General features: G+C 41.9%; 1 protein-coding gene across 2 annotated transcripts in view; it reads right to left on the bottom strand.

Annotated features, from left to right (window-relative positions):
• LOC116972495 overlaps positions 1-25,699 on the bottom strand; it is a 140,446-nt gene continuing 114,747 nt past the window's right edge. For both annotated transcript variants that reach the window (XM_033020276.1, XM_033020277.1), the window contains exons 10-11: positions 12,279-12,375; positions 1-246 (exon numbers count right to left, since the gene is read on the bottom strand). In XM_033020276.1, the coding sequence (XP_032876167.1) occupies positions 79-246; positions 12,279-12,375 (265 nt within the window). In that variant the 3' untranslated portion in view covers positions 1-78. The remainder of the gene's footprint in view (positions 247-12,278; positions 12,376-25,699) is intronic.

Raw genomic sequence — 25,699 nt, 5'->3', positions numbered from 1 at the left:
TTCATCAACAAATGTAAACGTTTATTGATTCTGAATTATAAACTTCTTCCAATGCTGGAGACCATTGAACATGCTGAGTTACTGACTCTCTTGTTTGACTCTCTTTTTGTTTATAAGTTTCTTTAAATGTTTTGCAACATCACTGGGCTTTCTGTAGATCATCCGTCTGTCTGTTTCTTTTATTCTGATCCATTTGACTGAGGGATAATTTTGTGCAATGAATTGCTGCTGAAACTGGAACACAACCTGTAGAAAATAGTAAAAGGAGATCAAATGAACATGGTGTTTCTAACATCAATGCTCAAAAGATGCAGAGATGGATTGGATCATAACAGAAATAAGGTTAAAACTTAAATTGATACGTAATTGTGATGTGTTTCCAGTTCGGTGGGGGACATAGCAGAGACTCTTTCCATTCATTTTCAACATTTTCCACATTGCTGTAACATATATGAAGTTAGGTGAAACTATCTCCCTTCTACAATTTACTTCAAATCAATGTACACATTCCTTTAAATCCCACTTGTATGTGATATTGTGATCTATTCACCCTATCTCGGCCCCTCAATAAAGTTACCTCTTCACCTCCTCCTATGCAAAAAAAACCAGCCCAAGCTCATCTAATTTTTCTCTAGTACATCTGCACCTTTCAGTACATTTTTCATTTAATGTTGTTTAATTGGAGTTGTAGACATTTCTAGCATAATTTTCTCTGGTCTTGCATTCTATGCCTTGGTAAATAAAGCAAACCAATTGTATGTCCATTCCGTTACCTGATTGATGTGGCTACGAATCTTTGCATATAGACTTCAAAATAGTTTTTTCCTGCCACATCACTCCATAGTGGATTATTGTTGGAATAAGGAATGTCCAGTAGATATTCTGCACCTCCGTAAAAACATTATCAAATGCAACAGAGATATTGCCGTAAAATCAATGTTACAGTTCTCAAGGGAAAGCAAAAAGCTAGTTTGTCTCAGGCAGTGCCTCACAGACAACATGTTGACTCCCAAACAGATGTAGCTGCAGAATATCAGAGGTTATGGGTAGAAGGCAGGAGAATGGGGTTAGGAGGGATAGATCAACTATGATTGAATGGCGGATATTTGATGGGCCAAATGGCCTAATTCTGCTCCTATCACTTATGATCTCATGAACGTCCACTGCACACGGACTGCTATGGAGTCCACTGTAATCAGCAACACTGAAAAGTCTCTTGGCTTCTATACCTGGATGATTCTATAATGCTGAATATTCGTTCCGACTGCCGTTCTCGGAATAAAAACAAAACAAACCGCGGGACAATTTCAGTGCTGGAGTAAATTAAAAAGCTACTTCTAACGTCGTCAACGGAACGGATCTCACTTATGGGACAAAACATAAGGTAAGTCGTGTATTTTACATATAAACTTGCTTCTTATGCCCCTGTCCCACTTAGGAAACCTGAACGGAAACCTCTGGAGACTTTGCGCCCCACCCAAGGTTTCCGTGCGGTTCCCAGAGGTTTCTGTCAGTCTCCCTAATAGTCAAAAGTGGTTTCCGCTTCTATGTTCGGCGATTATTTCAAAAAATTCAAAACCGGCCGCGACTAAAAATAGGTTACCGTTTTTAAAATCGGTAATTTTTTAGTCGAAGCTGGTTGTGATGCTAGTTGAAGGTGGTTGCCGGAGGTTGCAGATAGTGGAAGGTCTTTAGATGGTCATTAATTTACAGGAATTAAACATGACAATGAGATTTAAAAATCATGTTATATTGTGAATTCTTGTATGAATGTTATTTGGACACTAAGGCTATTTAAAAATGTTAACCTTTTCTTAAGAAATGGATACATGTTTAGATGTAGTAATTGAATATTGTAATTAGCTACAATTAGGTAACTAACTAATTATATGCTTTAATTTCAGGTCATCCAAGTAAGATTGTTTCATATTTGTTTCAGAATGCTTCAATCTATAATAACTGAAACTTTCATTCAGTTCTCTTAATTTTTAAGAAAGTTATGAGCTCGGTCACAGCTTGTGAGTTAAGTCAATGGAAAAGCAATAGGGAACAAGATGCTAATTTCAGAGTATGAAAATGGCCATAACTTTTTTAATACTGAAGATATGAAAGTGAATTAGGTGTCAAATTAAACTTCTTTCTATGCTTTATTTGATGGGATAAATTGCAGACTTGATTTTTTAAATCTCAAATTTTTGTAACATTGCTAATGGATGTGGAATGCTGGGGAAGAACAGGGTGGGTTTCGATTGTATTCCCACATATCTTCAAAAGAGCAGGAAGGGCAAATAATTAACCAAAGCATAGGATACAAATGCAGGAAGGTTATACAAGAACTGTACAATATTAGTTGGAGCACAACCTGTGTGTGGTGTTCCAATCAGGCCATCACATTACAGGAAGGAGGGTTTTGCAACATTGAGAACAAGATTGCATTAACTAAGGTTCTTTGCTTTGGAACAGAGGAGTCCAAAGATAAAATAATGTGTATACGTTTATGAAGAGCCTGCTCAGTATATAGTGAAAGGATCTGTTTCTCTTAAGAGTCAAGAGAGTTTTATTGTCATGTGTCCCAGATAGGACAATGAAATTCTTGCTTGCTGCAGCACAACAGAATATGTAAACATAATACAGAACAGGAGATACAAGTTCAGTGTGTCTACATACCATAGACTATATATACACGCAATAAATGAACAGATAATGTGCAATAGGCTGTTATTGTTCAGTTTGTTTGATACAGAGCGGAGGTGCAGAACCTGGCGGACTGGTGCGCACGTAACAACTTGTCACTAAACACCTCCAAGACCAAGGAGCTGATTATTGACTTCAGGAGGTCCCATAATGGAGAATACGCCCCAATCTCCATTTACGGGGAAAGTGTGGAGAGAGTGTCCAGCTTTAAGTTTCTGGGCACTCACATTTCTGAGAACCTCACATGGTCCACCAACACCGCTGCGCTGGTCAGGAAGGCACAGCAACGACTGTTCTTCCTGAGGACATTAAAAAAGACTGGTCTGCCCCAACAGCTGCTGACAACGTTCTACCGCTGCACCACAGAGAGCATATTAATGTATGGCATCTCTGTGTGGTATCTCAGCTGCACGGAGGCGGAGAGGAGAGCTCTTCAGCGCGTCGTCCACAGAGCGCAGAGGATCATTGGGACACAGCTACCAGCCTTGGAGGGCATCTACCACACAGGAAGGCCGTCAGCATCCATAAAGACTCCTCACACCCTTGTAACGGACTGTTTGAACTACTTCCCTCCGGCAGACGTTGCAAGGCCTTCTACGCCCGAACCTGGAAGCTGCATACTAAATCCCGTTGCACTGACGTGCAATGACAATAAAATATATTATTATTATTATGGTGAGTTTAATAGCCTGATGGCTGTGGGGAAGAAGCTGCTCCTGAACCTGGATGTTCCAGATTTCAAGCTCCTGTACCTTCTTCCCGATGGCAATGGAAAGATGAATGTGTGGCCAAGATGGTGTGGCTCTTTGATGATGTTGGCAGCCTTTTTGAGGCAGCGACTGCGATAGATCCCTTCAATGGTGGGGAGGTCAGAGCCGATGATGGACTGGGCAGTGGTCACATCTTTCTGCATTCTTTTCCGCTCCTGGACGTTCAAGTTACCGAACCAAGCCACGATGCAACCGGTCAGCATGCTCTCTACTGTGCACCTGTAGAAGTTTGAGAGAGTCCTCCTTGACAAACCGACTCTCCGTAAACTTCTCAGGAAGTAGAGGTGCTGATGTGCCTTCTTTATAATTGCATCAGTGTGCTGGGACCAGGAGAGATCTTCAGAAATATGCACACCCAGGAATTTGAAGTTCATGACCCTTTCCACCATCCTCCCGTTGATATAAACGGGATTGTGGGTCCTTATCCTACCCCTTTCAACAGTCCACAATCAGTTCCTTGGTTTTGCTGGTGTTGAGAGCCAGGTTGTTGTGCTGGCACCATTTGGTCAATCGGTCGATCTCACTTCTATACTCTGACTCATCACTCATAAAAGGAGGTTCAAAATCAGTGGGGCTAAATTTGAAGTAAATACAGAGACAAATTAGAGAGGAATAAATATTTTTTCACTCAGAGAATGGTAGGGGTCTGGAAATATGTTTGTAAAAGCGTTGGAGGCAGAACCTATAATCACATGTCAATCATTGATTGACCTTCAGTGCTATGGATCTGGCACTAGACAGGGAATTAATCTGAGGAGCTCTTTGCCATTGTGCATAGACAGAATTGGCCTAATGCCTTTGTTCTATGTATAAATTATCATAATTTTTTCATGAATTCTACTCCCAAGAGGAGTATTTATCCAGAACATGTATAGAAAATAATTACAGACAATAAATTCTAACTTTCATAACATTGTGAGAAGCTGTTTGTGTGACATATCAGATGGAGAATGCACTCCTTCTTTGGATTAGGAGAATCATGCAGCTGAAACAGAGCTGCATTTGTTTGGTGTAAACATTTAAAAAAAAATCAAATGGCAGTTCAAATAAAGATTTCCTGCAGGCAGGTAACTAATCAACACAAAAGACATTGCTTGCGAACCCTAGAGCTAAAAACGTACCTGTCATAGCAAAATGTCAAGAATCTGCATGTATTATTTAGTAGTAATGCTAGCTACACTACAAAAGTGAATGGCAAAGCAATTTAAAGTCTGGAAGTGTAATTTTATTTTCAGGCGTTAATCATTTGCATGAATCTTCATTTGCTCCATTTCTCTTTATATTTCATGAACAACCTAGGCTTTGGTGTAGGAAACAATGTATGACATTTAGCAATGATACTAAATGTGGCAAAACTGTAAGTGGTGCAGAGGATCGCCTCGGATAGTGTAAAGAAAAGAGATGGAGTTCAATGTGGAAAAATGTGAAATTACACACAATGAGAGGATGGACATGAAAGGATGGCATAATGGTATATAAATTGCACAATACTAAAAATTGTAGATGAGCAAAGACACCACATAATAAATCCCCTAGGCTGCTTTGCAAGCTGATTAGTGATTAAAATAAATCAGATAGGTTACTTAGGCTTTTAAATAGAAACATGAGAATATTAGACCAAAGAATCATAGAAACATAGTAATGGGGCTTTTTCACGGGGCGACTTGACGCAAGAGTTAACCGGAGTTTAACATCGTGGGAACCTCGTGCGATAACAGTACGGCATTCGTGGACCACCGTGGACCACCGTAGCGCTAACGGCAGGTCATCGTGTAACTTGGTCACTCGGGAGAAAATTCAAGAAAGTTTGAATTTCTCCAAGAGTGACTTGTACACTTGTGGTTGAGTATTGCAACATTATATGAACGTAGTGGCCAGTGCGATATCCGTGCGATATCCGTAATAACTCTTGCGGGTACCGTGGGAACTCCTGCGAACGGTGAACCCGGAAGCTGGACAGAGGGGACAGAAGGTGATTAAAAATTATCTTCAGTGGGATTGAATTTAAAAAATAAATAAAAATAAAGATTTACATCCGCATACATCAACTTATTCATGAGTTATGTTAATGAGATTCAAGAAAATAACTATCTTAAAGGCTTTAAAAGGGACTTTACTGAAAGGTTACGCATTTTTATGGTCCGTGAGATATTTTTCACATGTACTTCTTTGAGAGATACAGGTCGGAGTCCTCGGGTCCAGGGGTCCGGAACGCTACCAATCAATGTTGTGCAGAGACCCGTGTAAGGAGTGAACTGCACATGCTGGTTTAAACCGAAGACAGACACAAAAAGCTGGAGTAACTCAGCGAGTCAAGCAGCATCTCTGGAGAAAAAAAGCTGATGTTTCGGGACGAGACACATCTTCAGACTCAATTCCGATTAGGATGTCTGAAGAAGGGCTCCGATTCGAATCGTCACCTATTCTTTTTCTCCAGAGATGATGCGACCCGCTGACTTACTCCAGCTTTTTATGCTTTTCTTCCCAGATCTGACTTACCTGCTGAGTTACACCAACATTTTGTGTCCTTCTGTGCATATTAACCAGCATTAACCAGCGTCTGCAGTTCCTTTAGACATTACATAACTTCAGATTTTAGAGATATAGCGCGTGGGAACTCCTGCGAACGGTAAACCCGGAAGCTGGACAGAGGGGACAGAGGGTGACTAAAAAAGGTGGTCTCAAAAGGACACATGGGAACATGTGTCCTTCGAGAACGTCCCACCTAATTGTCATTGTTGGATAATCTTTTTAACAGGAACACTTGCAGAGATGGCTCCCAGAAAATCTCAAAGGAAGGGGGTAAAGCGGGTCAGAGATGTTTTTGCCATGCAGGAGAATGAGGAGGAGACGCAGCAAGAGAGACAGGTGGAGAGGCAACAGGTAACACTGCCTGTGGCTCCTTGGAGCAGGGAGAGGGTGAGCAAGGTGCAATTCAGATTACCTCCCCAGTAGCCGTTGTAGGAATAGCCTCTACAGACGCTTATGTAAAGGGAAGATGGCAGAAGGTAAAGTCATATAACTTCACCAGGGAACAAGAGGGGGAACTTGTAGAATGGTTCCAATTTAACGAGATTCTCTACGATAAATCCAGAGAGGATTATAGAAACAGGGAGAGAAAAAGGAACCTGCTGGAGACGAAGGCTGCCGAGTTTCCCGAGTGCTCATGTGAGTTTATATAACGATATATGTTCATCAAGAGGAGAACCATTTAATGTTATCCAAGATTTAAAAACATACATTGCTATTGATGTAAAAGTGCTGTGTTTGCAGTTAACTTAAACTTCTCTTATAAGTCTGTCTGTCTGCCCTGCAGCTGCAAAGTAAAAAAGTCGCAGACAGCTTTTACACCCTCTGTGTTTGAAGTTTGAATCATGTCTCTAAGAGCCATAAAAATAATTATGCATGAGGGCAGGCAATTCTCACTTGTAATGCTTGCCTTTAAAAAGGCCATCTGTATTTACCAACTTGTGCTCAGGTATCCAAGAAGCACAAGAAATAGCACATTAAATGCGGAGGGCAGGCTCTATTTACTGTCCAGAACTTTTAATATAACGGAATACATCCAATGCTTGAAGTTCTATTTAATTCCACCACTCTACTGTAATGCAGATGACCAACTCATGCAATGGTTCACTAATCAGAGGACCATCTATGGAAAGGTCACCGCACTTGGGACCAGAACAGGGTCAGCTGGCAGCACACTGACAGAGAGGAATAGGTGGATCGAGGAGAGGTGGCGGTTCCTATCAGGGCATATTGTGCGTGTAGTGACCAGGACTAGCGCACCCAAGGTACTTTTATGACAACAAATTTTTGAGGTCATGAGGCTCTGGACACTATGTCTAAATGGTTTTATGTGATTCCTACAGGAACAACACATCATTGACCATGCGTTGGATGATCCTCTGGAAGGGACTTCCACGCCGAGCCCATCCACCAGCCAACAGCACCGCAGTAGGCACATTCCCAGCATCGACCTCACCACACCCAGAGGTGCTGAAGAAGGGACAGATGGAAACATCATGAAAAATGTGAGTATATAAACTTGATGCTTATTGGACAATGCACCCACCCAGCATTTTGCTGTTCTTTATATTTGCGCTGTGAATTTTCAGCTCGATAATGCTTTTCGAGATGGTATAAAATTGTTGGAGGAAGGACGCATGAGACCAACCAGCTTTACGCAGAGTGCATTCGACTTCTGTCAAGCTATGACGGAAGAAGGAATCAATGAGGGAGATTGGGAATTTGTTTGTAATATGATCACTGGGGCAATCACTAGGCGAAATAAAAAGGTATAGATCTATTCTTAATCTTCTTCTCTTCATTCAGCGTTTCTGTTAAAACTCTTTATTTCTCACATCATAAAGTAACATAGTTTTAATGTCTGGTGTTGTCTGTGCAGTTAATGGAAGCACGTGCACCTGAGGCGCAGCGTCCACTGGATGGGAAAGGAATGGAGGGTTATGGTCTGAGCGCAGGTATATGGGACTAGGGGAGATTATGTGTTCGGCACGGACTAGAGGGGTCGAGATGGCCTGTTTCCGTGCAGTAATTGTTATATGTTATATGTTATATGTTATATGTTCCTCAGCCTCGCCAGCCTCACTTCTATGACCAGGTATTAACAACTATATGTGCGCTTCCCAAACTTAATTATTAATCTGTCTTCTTTATATGCATTGACTAATACATCACTCTGTGATTCGAAAGTATACAGACACAACATATGGATTGCCGCGTGCAATGGGAGCACACCCACCATTCCGTGCTGAGCAGGTAAACAATTGTGTTTTGTGTGATAGAATTAAAAAAATAAAGATTTGCATCCGCATATGAACAACAACGTATTCATGAGTTATGTTAATGAGATTCAAGAAAATAACTCTAATCTTTAAAAGTGACTTTAATGAAAGGTCCCGCAATTATATGGTCCGTGAGAAAATTTTCACATGTACTTCTTAATTTCCTTCTAGAGACACTCACCATCGCCACTGATGTTTACAGAGCAGCAGCCTGCTAGAAATTCACCTTTGCCTTTCGTTTACGGAGAGGGCCGTGTACAAACACCATTTCAAGAAGGGGCAGATGGTTTCGCTGACGTCAATTAGTCCAGTATAACCGTCGGACGTTGAGAACTATTTATGTGGTGTTTAATTCACCGTTTGAGTTTCAGTTTATTTAAGTTTTTGGCCACTCGGAATTTGGTGTGACATCTGGAGTCCTGTATAAATGTCTGAATGTTAATAAGTGTGTCTTTTACTCTTGGACATTACTTAGTTTCTGTCGGTGGCTACACATTTTATGATAGCCTGAAGTGTGATAAAGCTTTTACCTCAGCAGTTTGATTGTCAGTGCTTGTTTACCTCATTGTTAAATAAATATCAGTTTTACTATCAGCTTGATGTCTGCAATTCTTCATTAACACATCACTACAAGATGGATCTCTCTAATGTTATAATCCCTCTCATGCTGAAACACAAAATAGTTGAAGGGAGGTGATATAATCACATTTTCATTAATTATCAGTTTTGAGTGTTCTGGTCCATCAATTGTCGAGCTATTTAAACGTTCGAAAGTTTCACCTCTCGGTAGAAAATAAAATAACCAAATCAGCACGGTAAATGTGAGACACAATCTTTATTCCTATTTGACAATCTAAAAACACGACTTCTTGCACATATTGAGAGAAGGTGCATCACACCAAACTTTTGTCTATAAAAGGGCCTCGCAAACACGAAAATCAACAAATGAGGCACGCAAGATTATTTTAAACACATTATATTCATTAACCTCCGCAACAAGCCTAAACTCAGGCATTAAAAGGGACAATGCAATGTGCTAAATGGCAGGTTTTGCGGACGAACATCTTATAGGAAGCACTTTTCAGAGGACAACACTAGAAAGTCAGCTTATTTGCGATGCATTTCTGGTAACATGCAGTAGTGTTCCTGTGGTCGGCTACCCATCAATATAGCTGTCCTGCCACGGCACACTCCCCAATTGTGAATTGTAGTAAGCGCAGAGATGGCCTCTTTGCTCTTTCACACAGTATGTGCCCGAGTTACCTTTGAAACGCTGCAGTGGGACCATTTCCGACTTGGTCGCACCACTTCTCCATGTCCCTGGTGTTACTTCCCCTGTGTCACTGTCCACTATGTCACCGTCCTGGATGGATGTTGCTGATCCTGCAGCTGCACCTCTCATTCGGATCAGGTTGTGCAGAACACATGCTGCATATACTATACTCTCCACATTCTTGGGCTTCTGCTCCATTTTCTTGAGCAAGCATCTAAATCTGTTTGCCAAGATGCCAAAATAATTTTCTACAACCCTCCTGGCCCTTGACAGCCTGTAATTGAAGATCCTCTGTTCCCTAGTTAGATTCCGCTGTGGATATGGCTTCATAATCCAGGGCCGTAGTGCAAATGCTTCGTCAGCAACCATCGCATATGGGATGTCCGGGCTGTCTTCTCCTGGCAGAGGTTCTGGATCAGGCATGCCTGCTGTTCCACCTTCCATTTTCTTTCTAAGCCAGGTTTCTTTCCAAATCCGGCCATCACCAACACTTCCAGGTGTGCCCACATCCACATACAGGAAGTTGTAGTTATGATCAACCACCGCCATGAGTACAATTGAGTGGAATTTCTTGTAATTGAAATAATTTGACCCACCTCCGGGTGGTTTACGAATTGCCACATGCTTGCCATCCAAAGCCCCACATGTGTGAACAAAGTTCCACCTGTTTTCAAACCCCAGCGCCACTCTCTTCCACGCATCTGGTGTAGTGGGGCATTCCATCACTTCAGCTGAATAAAATTTGATGATCGCCTCACAGGTTTCTCGGACAATAACACAGATGGTGCTGGTGGCGACCAGAAAGTTGTAAGATAGACTTGTATAAGAATCGCCTGAGGCCAAGTAGCGGAGGGTGATTGCTATGCGCAACCCTGGTTCCAGTGCTTTTCTCATTACAGTGTCAGTCTTCTTCAGCAGAGGTCCCAAATTATTCTTTAACTCATTAAAGAGCTCGGGTGAAATTCTGACAAAGTTTTTGAATGCACTTGTATCCTCTTCGCACAGCACATTAAGCAGTTGCTCATATTGTCCAAATTGAGCTCTCCGTTGAAAGATGGGCTTCACCCAGTGAGACTTCCTCTTAATTCTCTTTTTAATTAATCTCTCCCTTCTGCCTTCAAGCAAGCGTTTTCGATGCACATAGTGGGCAGCTGCATGCAGCGCGTCAATGAAAAAAACCAACATCCTGTACTCGAAATTATTTCGTAAAGGCATGTCTCCAAATGAGCCGATTCAACCAAGGGAGGATATATATAGTGTGTGAAAAAAAAAGTTACATCATTTGTGTCACGTGTAGTTCACGATGTTCATTCAAGATTTAACGTGACAGCTCGGGAAACGGCCAAGTCACTCGCACGAATAACATAAATGCCGAGTACCGTGGGAACTCTTTATCTACTGCCGTTATATCGTGCGAGACTCGTGCTGGACCACGACCTCTTCACTCTGGTGACATCTTGCGTCAACTCGCCCCGTGAAAAGGCCGCTTAACAGTGCAGGGGACCTCTGTTAATTAATGTGCGGGACATGGGAGTCAGTGATAAAGCCAGCATCTATTGCCTACCCCAAATGCTCTTGATGCTTAGCCACCTTTTTGAACTACTGTGGACCTTCAGATGAAGGCATTCTCACAATGCTGCTGGATAAGGAGTTCTGCATTTAGACCCATCACCAGCATGTATATGACCTCCTGATGAAATAACAATCCCTCTCACTTTTCAAGATCTGCAAAGAATGAAATTGTCCCTGACAGTCCAATTCATTAATAAATTAGAATAAACCGTGATCCTTGTTCCAACTCTGGAGAACATAAATGAATACTTTCCCTCGTCCAAATAAAAGCTATTCAGTAAGACTCTGTGTTGTTAATAAGACAATTTTTGGTATCCATGGTGCCACTGACTTGTTTAATCCATGGGTTTCAACTTTGATAACCTAGCACTTGATTAAATGATTTTGGAAGTCCTTTCATTAACACACTTGGCCACATTATCAATAATCTCAATTAAGCTAATTGATTCACCATTTCTAAATCCATACTCATTCACTTTACGGTTAATTTAGTTCTGGATTATTATTATTGAAAGCTTCGCCATCACTGAGATTGAACTGATTGGCCTGGGTTGCTGCGTTTCCTTGATCACATAACTGAACAAGGGCAAAACCATATAACCATATAACAATTACAGCATGTAAAACATTTGCAAGTCTTCAGTCCTCTGGCACCAAACCCATTTCTGTAGATGACTGCCATCTATGTGTGATGGCCATCACGTATACATGAGTAATAACACAATTTGTTAATTTTCATTATTTGCAAAGCAAAGTTCAAAACCAAATTGAACCATTTCAGATATTTCAAAGTTCACTATTGCATGGTTTGGTTTTAGGTTTAATATTGTCACATGGACCAAGGTATAGTGAAAGCTTTGTTTTGTATCCTATCCAATCAGTTCAAATACCATACATTAAAACAATCAAGTCAAACTCGAGTGCAATAGGTAGAGCAGTGGGGGAGATACAGAGTGCCCCAGCATATGGAAGAACAACCAATGGAATTCAAAAATACCATCTCATTTTGAGGGCTAGATGCCATTCACATCCTTTGGGAGATGACCTTGCAATGTTTTAACTACTGCACATTAAGTAATTGAGGCTCCAAATTGAAGTTGGAATTTTCTGCAGACTAGGAAGAAAATTCTATGTCCCCATTGATCCAGATTCAGTACTTGCCTTGTTCAAAGAATCAGGAAGCTGTTCATCATAATGATCTCCAGTGATCACCGTAACAGAAGTTGTACTGGATAGAGGTTTAAAGTGTGAAATATCTCTGTAATAAAAATAAATTAACATAAGAGGCAATACTTTACATGAGAATACATGCAGAATTCATCATCTCAACCATGACAATGCAAAAAAGGAATAAATTCAGAACTTTTTGCCTTATCCCTCAAATTGCAAGTTTTGTTGAACGTTGCAACTATTTTTTGCAATTACCACATTTGCTGGGCAGAATGAAAGTCTGGTTACCAGATTTCCCAGGAAATTATCACTTTGCTTTGTTTGCAAATAATTTGTTTTCATTAAGAATTACAGCAAACAAGAATAATTAATCTTCAATTTAATTAACATAATTAAAATAATTAAGCTTTAATTAACATAGAACAGTACAGTCCACAATGTCCTTTGGCCCACAATGTCTGCGCTGAACATGATGCCAAGATAAACTAATCTCCTCTGCCTACACACAATCAATATCCGTCCATCCCTTGCATATCCCTTGGCCTATCAAAAAAGCCTTAAATGCGACCATCGTATATCTGCTTCCACCATGACTCCTGGCAGCTCGTTTCAGGCAACACTGTAAAAAAACTTGTCTGCACATTTCCTTTAAACTTTTGGGGCTCCGGTTTCCTCCCACACTCCAAAGATGTACAGATTTGTAGGTTACTTGGCTTTGGTAAAATTGTAAATTGTCGCTGGTGGGTAGGATAGTATTAGTGTAAGGGGTGATCGCTGATCGGTACGGACTCGGTGGGCCGAATGGTCTGTTTCTGCGCTGTATCTCTAAGCTAAACTAAACTAAAATACAACAAGCTAAACAATGGAACTATCCCCTTGTTCAAATGTATCTTGTATTATTTGTCACTGTTTTCTGGACCGATTGAACTGCACCAGTAATCCAACAGCACTCACACATTGATTTTGAAGTAAGTGAGATTCAACTCCCAAGGTCACCAGCTTTCAAAGCCAGTGAAGAAAGGGCAAGAACAAAGGAGGACCCTGCGTGGGGGAACTGCCTTGAGTGGGGGGGGGGGGAAACAAAGAAGGGCCCTGCGTGGGGGAACGCGCACACATGTTGCATGACCAAAACCAAACTCACAAAACAGACACGTTATTTCAAAGTTTATATCAGGAAAAGTTAGTTAGTTTAGTTTAATTTATTGTCACATGTTCAGTGAAAGCATCCTTGAAAACTTCAACACAGGTATTGACTGTGAAGAATCCCTGGCCTTTGAACACCCAAAGCAGAAGAGGAACATTCAGACAAGAATCTTAAGTTTCTATATTAGGGGAACACAGATGCCCTGCATTAAGGGAGGAAGAAGCTTACTATCTCAAAAACTGTGCATCCTGCCCCCTTGGTAGAATCATTTCTGGCTCCCTCATTGGCCTTGAGTAAAGTGTCAAAAAACTGGCTTCACCAGTCACTTCAGAATGCACAAAACCCAAATTATTCTCAATACAAAGAACAGTCTCGGAAGCAAAAAAAACATAACATTATGTTCGATTCTATTTCAATGATTTGGATGAGAATGTACACGGCAAAATTAGCAAGTTTGCAGATGATACAAAAGTGGCCGTTATTGCAGATAGTGAAGATGGTTGTCAAAAACTGCAGCAGGATTTTGATCGGTTGCTCAGGTGGGCTGAGGAATGGTTGATGGAATTTAATACAGAGAAATGTGAGGTGTTGCATTTTGGAAAGCGTAACATGGGCAGTGAATTGTAGGGCTTTGGGAAGTGTTGTAGAGCAGAGTACAGGTACATAGTTCCTTGAAGGTGGCGTCACAGAAGGTGGTCAATAAGGCTTTTATACATGGCCTTGATCAGTCAGAGTATTGAGTATAGAAGTTGGGAGATCATGTTGATGTTATATAAGACGTTGGTGAAGCTGCATTTATAGTGTTCACTTCTGGGCACCATGTTATAGGAAAGATGTTCAAGTAGGAAAGGTTGCAGAGATTTTCAAGGAGGTTGCCAGAATTTGATGCCCCCAGCTATAGGGACAGGTTGGGCAGGCTAGGACTCTACTCCTTGGAACGTAGGAGGATGAGGGGTGATCTTATAAAGGGGTATGAAATCATGAGAGGAATAGATTGGGTGGACGCACAGGGTCGCTTGCCCAGAGTGGGGGAATCGAGAACCAGAGGGCATAGGTTTAAGGTGAAGGGGGAAAGATTTTATAGGAATCTGAGGAGTAACTTTTTCAAAGGATGTTGGGTGCCGCATGAGTTCTTTGATGCAGGGACTATTGCAATGTTTAAGAAGCAATTAGACAGGTACATGGATAGGACAGGTTGAGAGGGATATATGCAGGCAAGTAGGACTAGTGTAGATGGGACATGTTGGTCGTTGTGGGCAAATTGGGCCTCCATGACTCCATTTCCTAATTACTTACAGACAAGCCTTTTGTCATTCATGCACTCAGACACCCAGATCCCTCTGCATTTCATACCCTTGCAATCACTCCTCAATTGTTTTGTTTTTTTGTTTTTCCTGCTAAAATGAACAAACGTCCTTCACAATGCTCCAATTGTCGTTTTTTGCTTAGTCACAATCTATATATCTTTGTAGCCTTTGTATGTCCTCTTCATAATTTACTTTCCTACCTTATCTTTGTGTCATCAGAACCTTTAGCATTATACCTTCACTCCCTTCATTAATATAAATTATGTGACTGTGATGCTCCAGAGCTGAATCCTGTGACCCACCACTCACACCATTTTGATCCACGTCTATATTTTGTAATAACCTTTGATGTGGCCCCTTGTCAAATGCCTCAAGTAAATCTAAGTAATTCACACCCACTGGTTCCCCAGCATTCACAGCACACATTACTTCTTCAAAGACCTCCAATAAATTGTTTGGACACAATTTCCCTTGCACAAAACCATGCTGATTTTTCCTGATTACCTCGAGTTTTTCAAAGTAACCTAATTTAAATAATAGTTTCTAAGATTTTCCAAATTACATTTTTAAACTAATCGGTCTTGATCCCTTTTGAATATATGATTTACATTCTAGCAATCTATGTAAGTCCCCTACAATTGTTAATTTTAAAACATTAAAGCCAACACATCAACTATCTCACTGGTCATTTCATTTTTGACCATAGGAGCAAGTCCTTCAGTGCCTGGTGACCTATCAGGCATAGCTGCAACAAATTTCTCAGTACCATCTGTGGTTAATTTATGAAGTTAAATATAAATTCAAACTTAAAGAAAAAGAAACATAATTAAGCAAAATTGGTTAAACGATTTGACAAGACCTAAAAGTTAAACAAAATTTAACAAAGTTTAAAAGTTAACAATAAAAAGTTTTAACAATTCCGGGTTTCTCCCTTCCAAGTCCCCACATACAGTGCCCTCCATAATATTTGGGACAAAGACCCATCATTTATTTATTTGCCTCTGTACTCCACAATTTGAGATTTGAATAGAAAAAAAATCACACGTGCCTAAAGTGCACATTGTCAAATTTTAATAAAGGCCATTTTTATACATTTTGGTTTCACCATGTAGAAATTATAGCAGTATTTATATATAGTCCTCCCATTTTAGGCCCCCATAATGTTTGGGACACAGCAATATCATGTAAATGAAAGTAGTCATGTTTAATATTTTGTTGCATATATTTTTTAATATTTTGCATGCAATGACTGCTTGAAGTCTGCGATTCATGGACATCACCAGTTGCTCGGTGTCTTCTCTGGTGATGTCCATGAATCGCAGACTTCAAGCAGTCATTGCATGCAAAATATAAAAAAATTGGTGGCCAGGCCTGTTTTGCAGCCATCTTCAGCTTATGTTTGCTTGGGGGGGCTAGTCCCCTTCAGTTTTCTCTTCAGCAATTAAAAGGCATGCTCAATTGGGTTCAGATCAGGTGATTGACTTGGCCACTCAAGAATTGATAATTTTTTAGCTTTGAAAAACTCATTTGTTGCTTTAGCAGTATGTTTGGGGTCATTGTCTTGCTGTAGAATGAGTCGCCGGCTTTATCTTGCTGTAGAATTAACCAAAATGTATAAAAATGGCCTTTATTAAAATAAATAAATGATGGGTCTTTGTCTCAAACGTTATGGAGGGCACTGTATATATCTGATTTGATGCTATCATAATTGCTCTACTAGCGTATCCTTTCTTTCTTCCCTCAAGCTGTCTGTAAAATACAATCATATTATGGTCGCTACTACCTACAGGTACCTTCTCTACTCTAAAGAGGCGTTAATCCCATTTCACATTATCGTTTATAAGAGCATTTTCTGGTATAGCCTGCACTCTGGTTGGCCCCAGAAAATGCTGTTCGAAGAAACGGTCCTAAAACACTCCTTGAACTTGTCAAATTGGCAATATTTGCCTGTCTAATTTGTCCAGCCCGTGGATTAAAGCCCCTCAAGATTATCACTACACCTTTCTTACAAGCTCCACTGGTGCATTTTTGTACCATATTGTTAGTGTTAGAGAAGTTTGTACACCACCCATCTAATTGGCTTCTTGTCTTTATTATTCTCAACTCAACACAAGACTGTTTTGCACCCTAGTTTCCTGTTCCAACTTCCTATCCTTCTTAAATATCATGTACATTTGAATATTCAGGTCCCAATCTATGTCATGTTTAGTTTTGTCTTTTTCTTATTTTTGTAACCGTTAGCCTTATCTGCTGATTTACTGTTTCATTTGTGACTCTCTATTCTTCTATTACTGATTCTTACTTTTGTAGTTAATGCTGTCTAAGTATAATTCTACTATATTTGTCTCCAAATATGGTACAAAGGCCAACAAAGGTAATTGATTCTCATACATAATGGAAACATATTACTGAAGGCAGAGGTTATAATCACTATCTTCCTCAGCCTCCTTCAGAAATTGTCACAGATTTTAATAATACTAATAATAATAATAATAATAATAATAATAATAATAGTGCAGACCCCGCAGATCAATTGCTTTTGGCATTGTATATTGTAAAAACAATGTGGATTAGTCACTAAATCCAGGGGTTTTAATCACAGTATATGATTATTATATGCCAGTTGATTGCAGGCTTATCCATTTTAGTAACAACATCGTCAAATGGGCAGCAGTGTTCACTGTGTGGACACGTCAGCATAGGGCCAATGGTGAGCACAGCCAGCTCTAACTAAACTACACAGCACTGTTTAAAATTAGATATCACCTCTTCGAAGGAGATCTGTTTTCAAAGAAGAGGAAGTACTGACACTTTTGAAAAATATAAAAGTGGATAAGTCTTCAGGTCCGGACAGGATATCCCCTAGGACATTGAGGGAAGTTATTGTAGAAATAGCAGGAGTTATGACAGAAATATTTCAAATGTCATTAGAAACGGGAATAGTGCCGGAGGATTGGCGTACTGCGCATGTTGTTCCATTGTTTAAAAAGGGTTCTAAGAGTAAACCTAGCAATTATAGACCTGTTAGTTTGACGTCAGTGGTGGGCAAATTAATGGAAAGGATACTTAGAGATACTATATATAAGCATCTGGATAAACAGGGTCTGATTAGGAACAGTCAACATGGATTTGTGCCTGCAAGGTCATGTTTGACTAATCTTCTTGAATTTTTTGAAGAGGTTACTCGGGAAATTGATGAGGGTAAAGCAGTGGATGTTGTATATATGGACTTCAGCAAGGCCTTTGACAAGGTTCCTCATGGAAGATTGGTTAAGAAGGTTCAATTGTTGGGTATAAATGCAGGAGTAGCAAGATGGATTCAACAGTGGCTGAATGGGAGATGCCAGAGAGTAATGGTGGATGGCTGTTTGTCAGGTTGGAGGCCAGTGACTGGTGGGGTGCCACAGGGAACTGTGTTGGGTCCACTGTTGTTTGTCATGTACATCAATGATCTGGATGATGGTGTGGTAAATTGGATTAGTAAGTATGCAGATGATACTAAGATAGGTGGTGTTGTGGATAATGAAGTAGATTTTCAAAGTCTACAGAGAGATTTAGGCCAGTTGGAAGAGTGGGCTGAAAGATGGCAGATGGAGTTTAATGCTGATAAGTGTGAGGTGCTACATCTTGGCAGGACAAATCAAAATAGGACGTTCATGGTAAATGGTAGTGAATTGAGGAATACAGTTGAACAGAGGGATCTAGGAATAACTGTGCACAGTTCCCTGAAGGTGGAATCTCATATAGACAGGGTGGTAAAGAAAGCTTTTGGTGTGCTGGCCTTTATAAATAAGAGCATTGAGTAGAGAAGTTGGGATGTAATGTTAAAATTGTACAAGGCATTGGTGAGGCCAATTCTGGAGTATGGTGTACAATTTTGGTCGCCTAATTATAGGAAGGATGTCAACAAAATAGAGAGAGTACAGAGGAGATTTACTAGAATGTTGCCTGGGTTTCAGCAACTAAGTTACAGAGAAAGGTTGAACAAGTTAGGTCTTTATTCTTTGGAGCGCAGAAGGTTAAGGGGGGACTTGATAGAGGTCTTTAAAATTATGAGAGGGATAGACAGAGTTGACGTGGATAAGCTTTTCCCACTGAGAGTAGGGAAGATTCAAACAAGAGGACATGATTGAGAATTAAGGGACAGAAGTTTAGGGGTAACATGAGGGTGAACTTCTTTACTCAGAGAGTGGTTACCTGTGTGGAATGAGCTTCCAGAGCTTCAAGATTAAATCATCAGTTACCGAAGTATGTTGCATGGGAACCAGACCCAGGGGCAGTAGCGGTAGACGCATTCTCGCTACATTGGGGTGGAATGTTTTTCTATGTATTCCCCCCATTCTGCCTTGTCAGTCGATGTCTGCAAAAAATTCAGCAGGACTCTGCCTCCGGCATTCTGGTAGTCCCTGACTGGCCCACTCAGCCATGGCATCCACTTATCCTGGGCATGGTTGTAGAACCTGTCATGAAGGTTCCCAAAAGCAGGTCTCTGCTAACTAATTCCATTTCTGGTGAATTACATCTTCTGCATGATTGGCTGAACTTATTGATTTGCAGGTTTTGAGAAGACCTTTCCTCAGACTGGGACTAGCTGGTGGATGTGCTAACTGTGGCCTGGAGAAACAGTACCCAAAAACAATATGCCTCATACATAATGAAATGGGAAGTGTTCTGTGCGCAGTCCGATATCGCGTATGACGCAGCGCACTTTACGGATGTTTTGGAGTTCCTCTCGAAATTGCATTTCGATGACAAATTAAGCTACAGTGCTCTAAATTGTGCCAGAAGTGCGCTGTCATCATACTTGCTGCCGAGTTCAGAACACCAGTCTGTGGGGTCTCACCCTTTAGTGTTCATGAGGGGAGTCTTCAATTCGAACCCTCCTAGGCCCTAGACTGAAATTTGGGATGTAGGGGTGGTCCTAACTCTACTTTGCTCATGGTCTCCAGCAACATCCCTGTCTCTACTCCGGCATACGCACAAGGTGGCCATGCTCATGGCTTTAGTGTCAGCTCAACGGGTTCAGTCCTTGCAGAAGCTACGTCTGGACAGAATGCTCACCTCTGCCAGTGGTATCACCTTTTTTGTGTACGACCCTATCAGAGTAGACCAGGTACCTCGGGTCTCAAATTACAGTTCATGGCATACCCTTTGGATCCCAAATTAAGTGTAGTTGCTCACCTCCAGCAATACTTCAAGGTCACCAAGGGGCTTAGGGGGTCTGAGTTAGCATTATTGGTCAGCCACAAGAAACCGCATAAGAGGGTCTCAGCTCAGACCATTTCCAGGTGGCTGAAACAGGTTCTGGCAGATGCTGGGTTTGATACTAAAATGTTTAAATCTCATTCCACCAGGGCTGCAGCAACGTCCGCAGCGAGGGTTATGGACGTCCCGCTAGACCAGATTTTATCGGCCGCAGGATGGTCCTCAGGACGAACGTTTCATACGTTCTATAACAAACCTTTAGCCAGACCGAGCGTGTTTGCGAACTCAGTTTTAAGTTCGGGTTCATAGTCCCTCTCGGGTAGAGAGGTGACTATTTTTGTTGTTTTCTTTTGTACATTAAATTGACAATTTGTTCATTTATGTCATGACTGAAGAGTTTTTTGTCCACTCTTCATTGGTTTACTATACAGTGTGTGACACATGGATTCATTCCACGGCATGGAGTCACAGAGCTTTAAAATCTTCACGTAGTCACTCACGTGACTCCGAAGTAAAATAGTAAGATTAAACGAGAAATTACCAGTTTGAAGTTTGATCTTTATTTTATGAGGAGTTACGATGAGGGATTACGTGCTCCCAACCCCTCCTCATAAAAATCAGCTGGTAGTTCTAGTTTCTCGAATCTTCCTATTCTCAGGTCAATGACTCCACACCGCTGCTTTGAAGGTTGACGCGCATGCGGGCTGACGGGCTCTTCACGTAATCCCTCATCGTAACTCCTCATAAAATAAAGATCAAACTTCAAACTGGTAAGTTCTCGTTTAATCTTACTATTAGAGCTGTATGGCACCAGCAACCTCCAGCTACTGGGTGGAGTTTACCTGAGACCACCTGGGATTCTCCTGGGTGCCCCTCCGACATCCCAAAGATGTGGAGATAGATGGCTACTGTAAATTTCCCCTGGCATAGGTGTGAAACAGGAGAATCATTAGGGGAGAGAGGGGGGCAGGATATGAGTTAATACATATGTCAGAGAGAATAAATTTACAGGAGATAAGTTGGGGCATAAGACAAATGTGAATGTTCTAAAATCCAGCAATCAGTTGATAGACTGAATGACCTCTATGTTATGAAAAATTAAAATGTGAGAAATGTTATTTATCAGCAATAATTTTAACTTTGTATTTCAAAGTATTTGAAACTGTATTTCAGTTTCCAGCGCATTTAAGAATTTTAAAAGGACTCAATTTCTATGGATCCCAAAAGGAACTCACTACTCTTATTCCCATTCATAATGGGTCGTATCTACCATCACTTTGAAGCTGCTGTCCACCTGCCCTCGGGTCATGCTGCTTCTTCCAGTGTTATTCTGGACATTGATTTCTGCAGGAGGTGTGGCTCACAAAAAATTGACCTGCTCCAATCACAGAATGGCTCCAAGACCCAATGAGGTCCTATGCCAAGGTTCACAGCTGACAGTGCTATCAAGGTATTGAATTTTATGACTGCCGTTCATGGTCAGAAAATGAAAAATAATGCTAAAACATTACAAAAAAAGGTATTTAAAAAATTTATAACACATGGAAAACACCTGCAAACCAAACACATTACCTGAAGAAGGATCTGGACCAGAAATGTCACCCATTCCTTCCCTCCAGAGATGCTGCCTGTCCCGCTGAGTTCCTCTAACTTTTTGTGTCTATCTTTGGTTTAAACCAGCATCTGCAGTTCCTTTTTACACATTTCCTCTGATAATCTGTCCTGGGCCCAGCACTTTAGTGTAAATACAAAGAAGAGTCATCTACTTCCTCAGAAGTTTAGTTTATTTTTTTTTAGTTTAGTTTAGAGATACCGCGCAGAAACAGGCCCTTCGGCCCACTGAGTCCACACAGACCTGCACATTAATGCTATCCTACGCTAGGGACAATTTTTACATTTATACCGAGCCAATTAACCTACAAACGTGCATGTCTTTGGATTGTGGGAGGAAACCAAAGTTCTCTGAGAAAACCCATAAATGTCACAGGGAGAACACACAAACTCCTTACCAACCACCACCCATAGCCAGGACCGAACACAGGTCTCTGGCGCGGTAAGCACTGTAATGGGCCTGTCCCACTTAGGCTATTTTTGGCCGACTGCCGGCGACTGTCATAGTCATGGCAGGTCTCTGAAAAAACAGCGACTGGACCCTGCTTCGACAATAAATTTGAAATATAACCATATAACAATTGCAGCACGGAAACAGGGCATCTCGGCCCTACAAGTCCGTGCCGAACAACTTTTTTCCCTTAGTCCCACCTGCCTGCACTCATACCATAACCCTCCATTCCCTTCTCATCCATATGCCTATCCAATTTATTTTTAAATGATACCAACGAACCTGCCTCCACCACTTCCACTGGAAGCTCATTCCACACCGCTACCACTCTCTGAGTAAAGAAGTTCCCCCTCATGTTACCCCTAAACTTCTGTCCCTTAATTCTGAAGTCATGTCCTCTTGTTTGAATCTTCCCTATTCTCAAAGGGAAAAGCTGGTCCACATCAACTCTGTCTATCCCTCTCATCGTTTTAAAGACCTCTATCAAGCCCCCCTTAACCTTCTGCGCTCCAGAGAATAAAGACCTAACTTATTCAACCTTTCTCTGTAACTTAGTTGTTGAAACCCAGGCAACATTATAGTAAATCTCCTCTGTACTCTCTCTATTTTGTTGACATACTTCCTATAATTGGGCGACCAAAATTGTACACCATACTCCAGATTTGGTAGAATCATTACTTTAACAACAAAAAAAAAGTCGGGGATTGGTTGGTTCTGCCAACACCTACAGTTTCACTCTACAACTCCATCCCCCACCAGGAGGGTCTTAAAGCCCTCTGTTTCTTCCTCGACCGCAGAACCAACCAATCTCTGTCTACTGATACTCTCCTCCACCTCGCGGAGCTGGTCCTTACCCATAACAACTTTTCATTTGACTCCTCCCATGTCCAAGGTGTAGCTATGGGCACCCGCATGGGCCCAAGCTATGCCTGCCTCTTTGTAGGGTACGTCAAACAACTCTTGTTGGAAGCATACCATGGCCCTATCCCCGAACTCTACCTCCGCTACATCGCCGACTGCATTGGTGCAACCTGCACCCATGCAGAACTCACTGACTTAATCCATTTCACCACTAACTTCCATCCGGCACTCAAATACATTTGGATCATTTCCGACATCGCCCTACCATTTCTAGACCTCACTATCTCCATCGCAGACTACTGACCAACATCCACTATAAACCCACTGACTCCCATGGCTATCTGGACTACACTTCTTCCCACCCGCTTCCTGTAAGGACTCCAACCCCACCTCCCAATTCCTCCGTCTGCGTCGCATCTAAACCCAGGATGAGGTGTTCCAAACCAGGGCATCGTAGATGTCCTCATTCTTTAGGGAACGGAGGTTCCCCTCTTCTACTATAGATGAGGCTCTCACCAGGGTCTCTTCTATACCCCGTAACTCTGCTCTCACTCCCCATCCCCCCACTCGTAACAAGGGCAGAGTCCCCCTTGTCCTCACCTTCCACCCTACCAGCCGTCACATACAACATATAATCCTCCGACATTTTCGCCACCTCCAACAGGATCCCACCACTGGCCACATCTTCCCATCTCCTCCCCTTTCGGCTTTCCGCAGAGACCGCTCCCTCTGTAACTCCCTGGTCTATTCGTCCCTTCCCACCCAAACTGTCTGGCTGGTGCAGAATCGGAGTGGCGCCTCACCAGAGCTGTGTTAAGAAATCTAAGCAGGACTGCCTCACAATTTCACTCCATGCTAAGTCATTACATGGAGCGTTGTGAGAGGTGCAGCACCATCTGCCATTCAGATAGTCATTCACAGCTTGTGTGTGCAAGTCCGGAACTGCCTTTTATTGATGGCTGAGTGCCAACGGTTCACAGCTAACAAGATAAAGGCCAACTGATTTCTCTCTCTGAATCTGCAGTCAAATCAGGAAATAGAAACATTTCTAGGGGCTGTTTTCACACTGTATCACTTTATGACTACATTCAACCTCCACCATGCATGAATGTTTCAAAATCAAATGGTCGAGTTTTATTGCCATATACTCAGGCATAGAAACATAGGAAATAGGTGCAGGAATTCGGCCCTTCGTGCCAGCACTGCCATTCAATGTGATCATGGCTGATCATCCAAAATCCGTACCCCGTTCCTGCTTTCTCCCCATATCCCTTAATTCCGTTAGCCCTAAGAGCTATATCTAACTCTCTCTTAAATACATCCAGTGAATTGGCTTCCACGGCAGAGAATTCCACAGATTCACAACTCTCTGGGTGAAAAAGTTTTTCCTCATCTCAGTCTTAAATGGCCTATACCTTATTATTTTCTCTTGTCGCACCGCCACATTCAGGCTCAGACATCAATTACGTCCTGGCTATTAGCTGGTTAACGACACATCAACCAAAACAAAAATGATTGGAATATAAACCAAATACAGCTGCCAGGGTTCTGATTTGAAACGGACTCTGAAGCTGAACCTTAAATCCAAGTTTATCATGATTTGCAGACATCAACTGAAGAAGATCCTCTCCAGCTTCACTCCCATATGGCTCATTAATGTAAGCGCCAATTACACAGAAGAGATTTTGGCAGATTCAATAACAGCCACAAATATCATTAAACCCAAGTCACTGCATCTGAATATGTTTGAGTTTAAAAAGAAAGACACTTTTACACATGGAGCATAACTTTAAACCATTGCCTTTAACCAAGGAGGGTGGAATGAGTGGTACGGGTTTAATCGGAGAAGGTACTATTTGAGAGAATGTTACATACCTCAACTGGAGGTATCTCAACTGGAGATTATACCATCCTTGAAGATGTTCTGTGGTTTCTTTTCCACTTCATGAAATGTTTTGTGCAAAAACATAAAAGAGGAAGGATTGGCAAAAATGCTGGAGAAACTCAGCGGGTGAGGCAGCATCTATGGAGCGAAGGAAATAGGCAACATTTCGGGTCAAAACCCTTCTTCAGACTGATGTAAGGGTGGGGTGGGGGGGGGGGTGGCGGGAAGAAGAAAGGAAGAGGAGGAGCCAGTGGGCTGAGGGATAGCTGAGAAGGGGAGGAGAAAGTAGGAACTACTTGAAATTAGAGAAGTCAATGTTCATACTGCTGGGGTGCAAACTGCCCAAGAGAAATATGAGGTGCTGCTCCTCCAATTTACGATGGTCCTCACTCTGGCCATGGAAGAGGCCCAGAACAGAAAGGGCAGATTCGGAATGGGAGGGAGAGTTGAAGTGTTGAGCCACCGGGAGATCAGGTTGGTTATTGCGAATCGAGCGGAGGTGTTCGGCGAAGCGATCGCCAAGCCCACGCTTGGTCGCACCGACGTTGAGCAGCTGACATCTAGAGCAGCGGATGCAATTGATGAGGTTGGAGGAGGTGCAGGTGAACCTCCGCTGCACCTGGAAAGACTGCTTGGGTCCTTGCATGGAGTCAAGGGGAGAGGTAAAGTGACAAGTGTAGCATTTCCTGTGGTCGCAAGGGAAAGTGCCCGGAGAGGGGGTGGGAAGGGTGGTAAGGGACAAATTGACCAAGGAGTTACGGAGGGAGCAGTCTCTGCGGAAAGCGGACAGGGGAGGAGATGGGAAGATGTGGCAAGTGGTGGGATCACGTTGGAGGTGGCAAAAATGTCGGAGGATTATTTGTTGTATGTGACGGCTGGTAGGGTGGAAGGTGAGGACAAGGGGGACTCTGCCCTTGTTACGAGTGGAGGGATGGGGAGTGAGAGCAG

This window comes from Amblyraja radiata, chromosome 4 (assembly GCF_010909765.2).
Source record: "Amblyraja radiata isolate CabotCenter1 chromosome 4, sAmbRad1.1.pri, whole genome shotgun sequence".
NCBI lineage: Eukaryota > Metazoa > Chordata > Chondrichthyes > Rajiformes > Rajidae > Amblyraja > Amblyraja radiata.
Note: the sequence above shows the minus strand (reverse complement) of the source record. Positions and strands in the feature narration are given on the sequence as shown.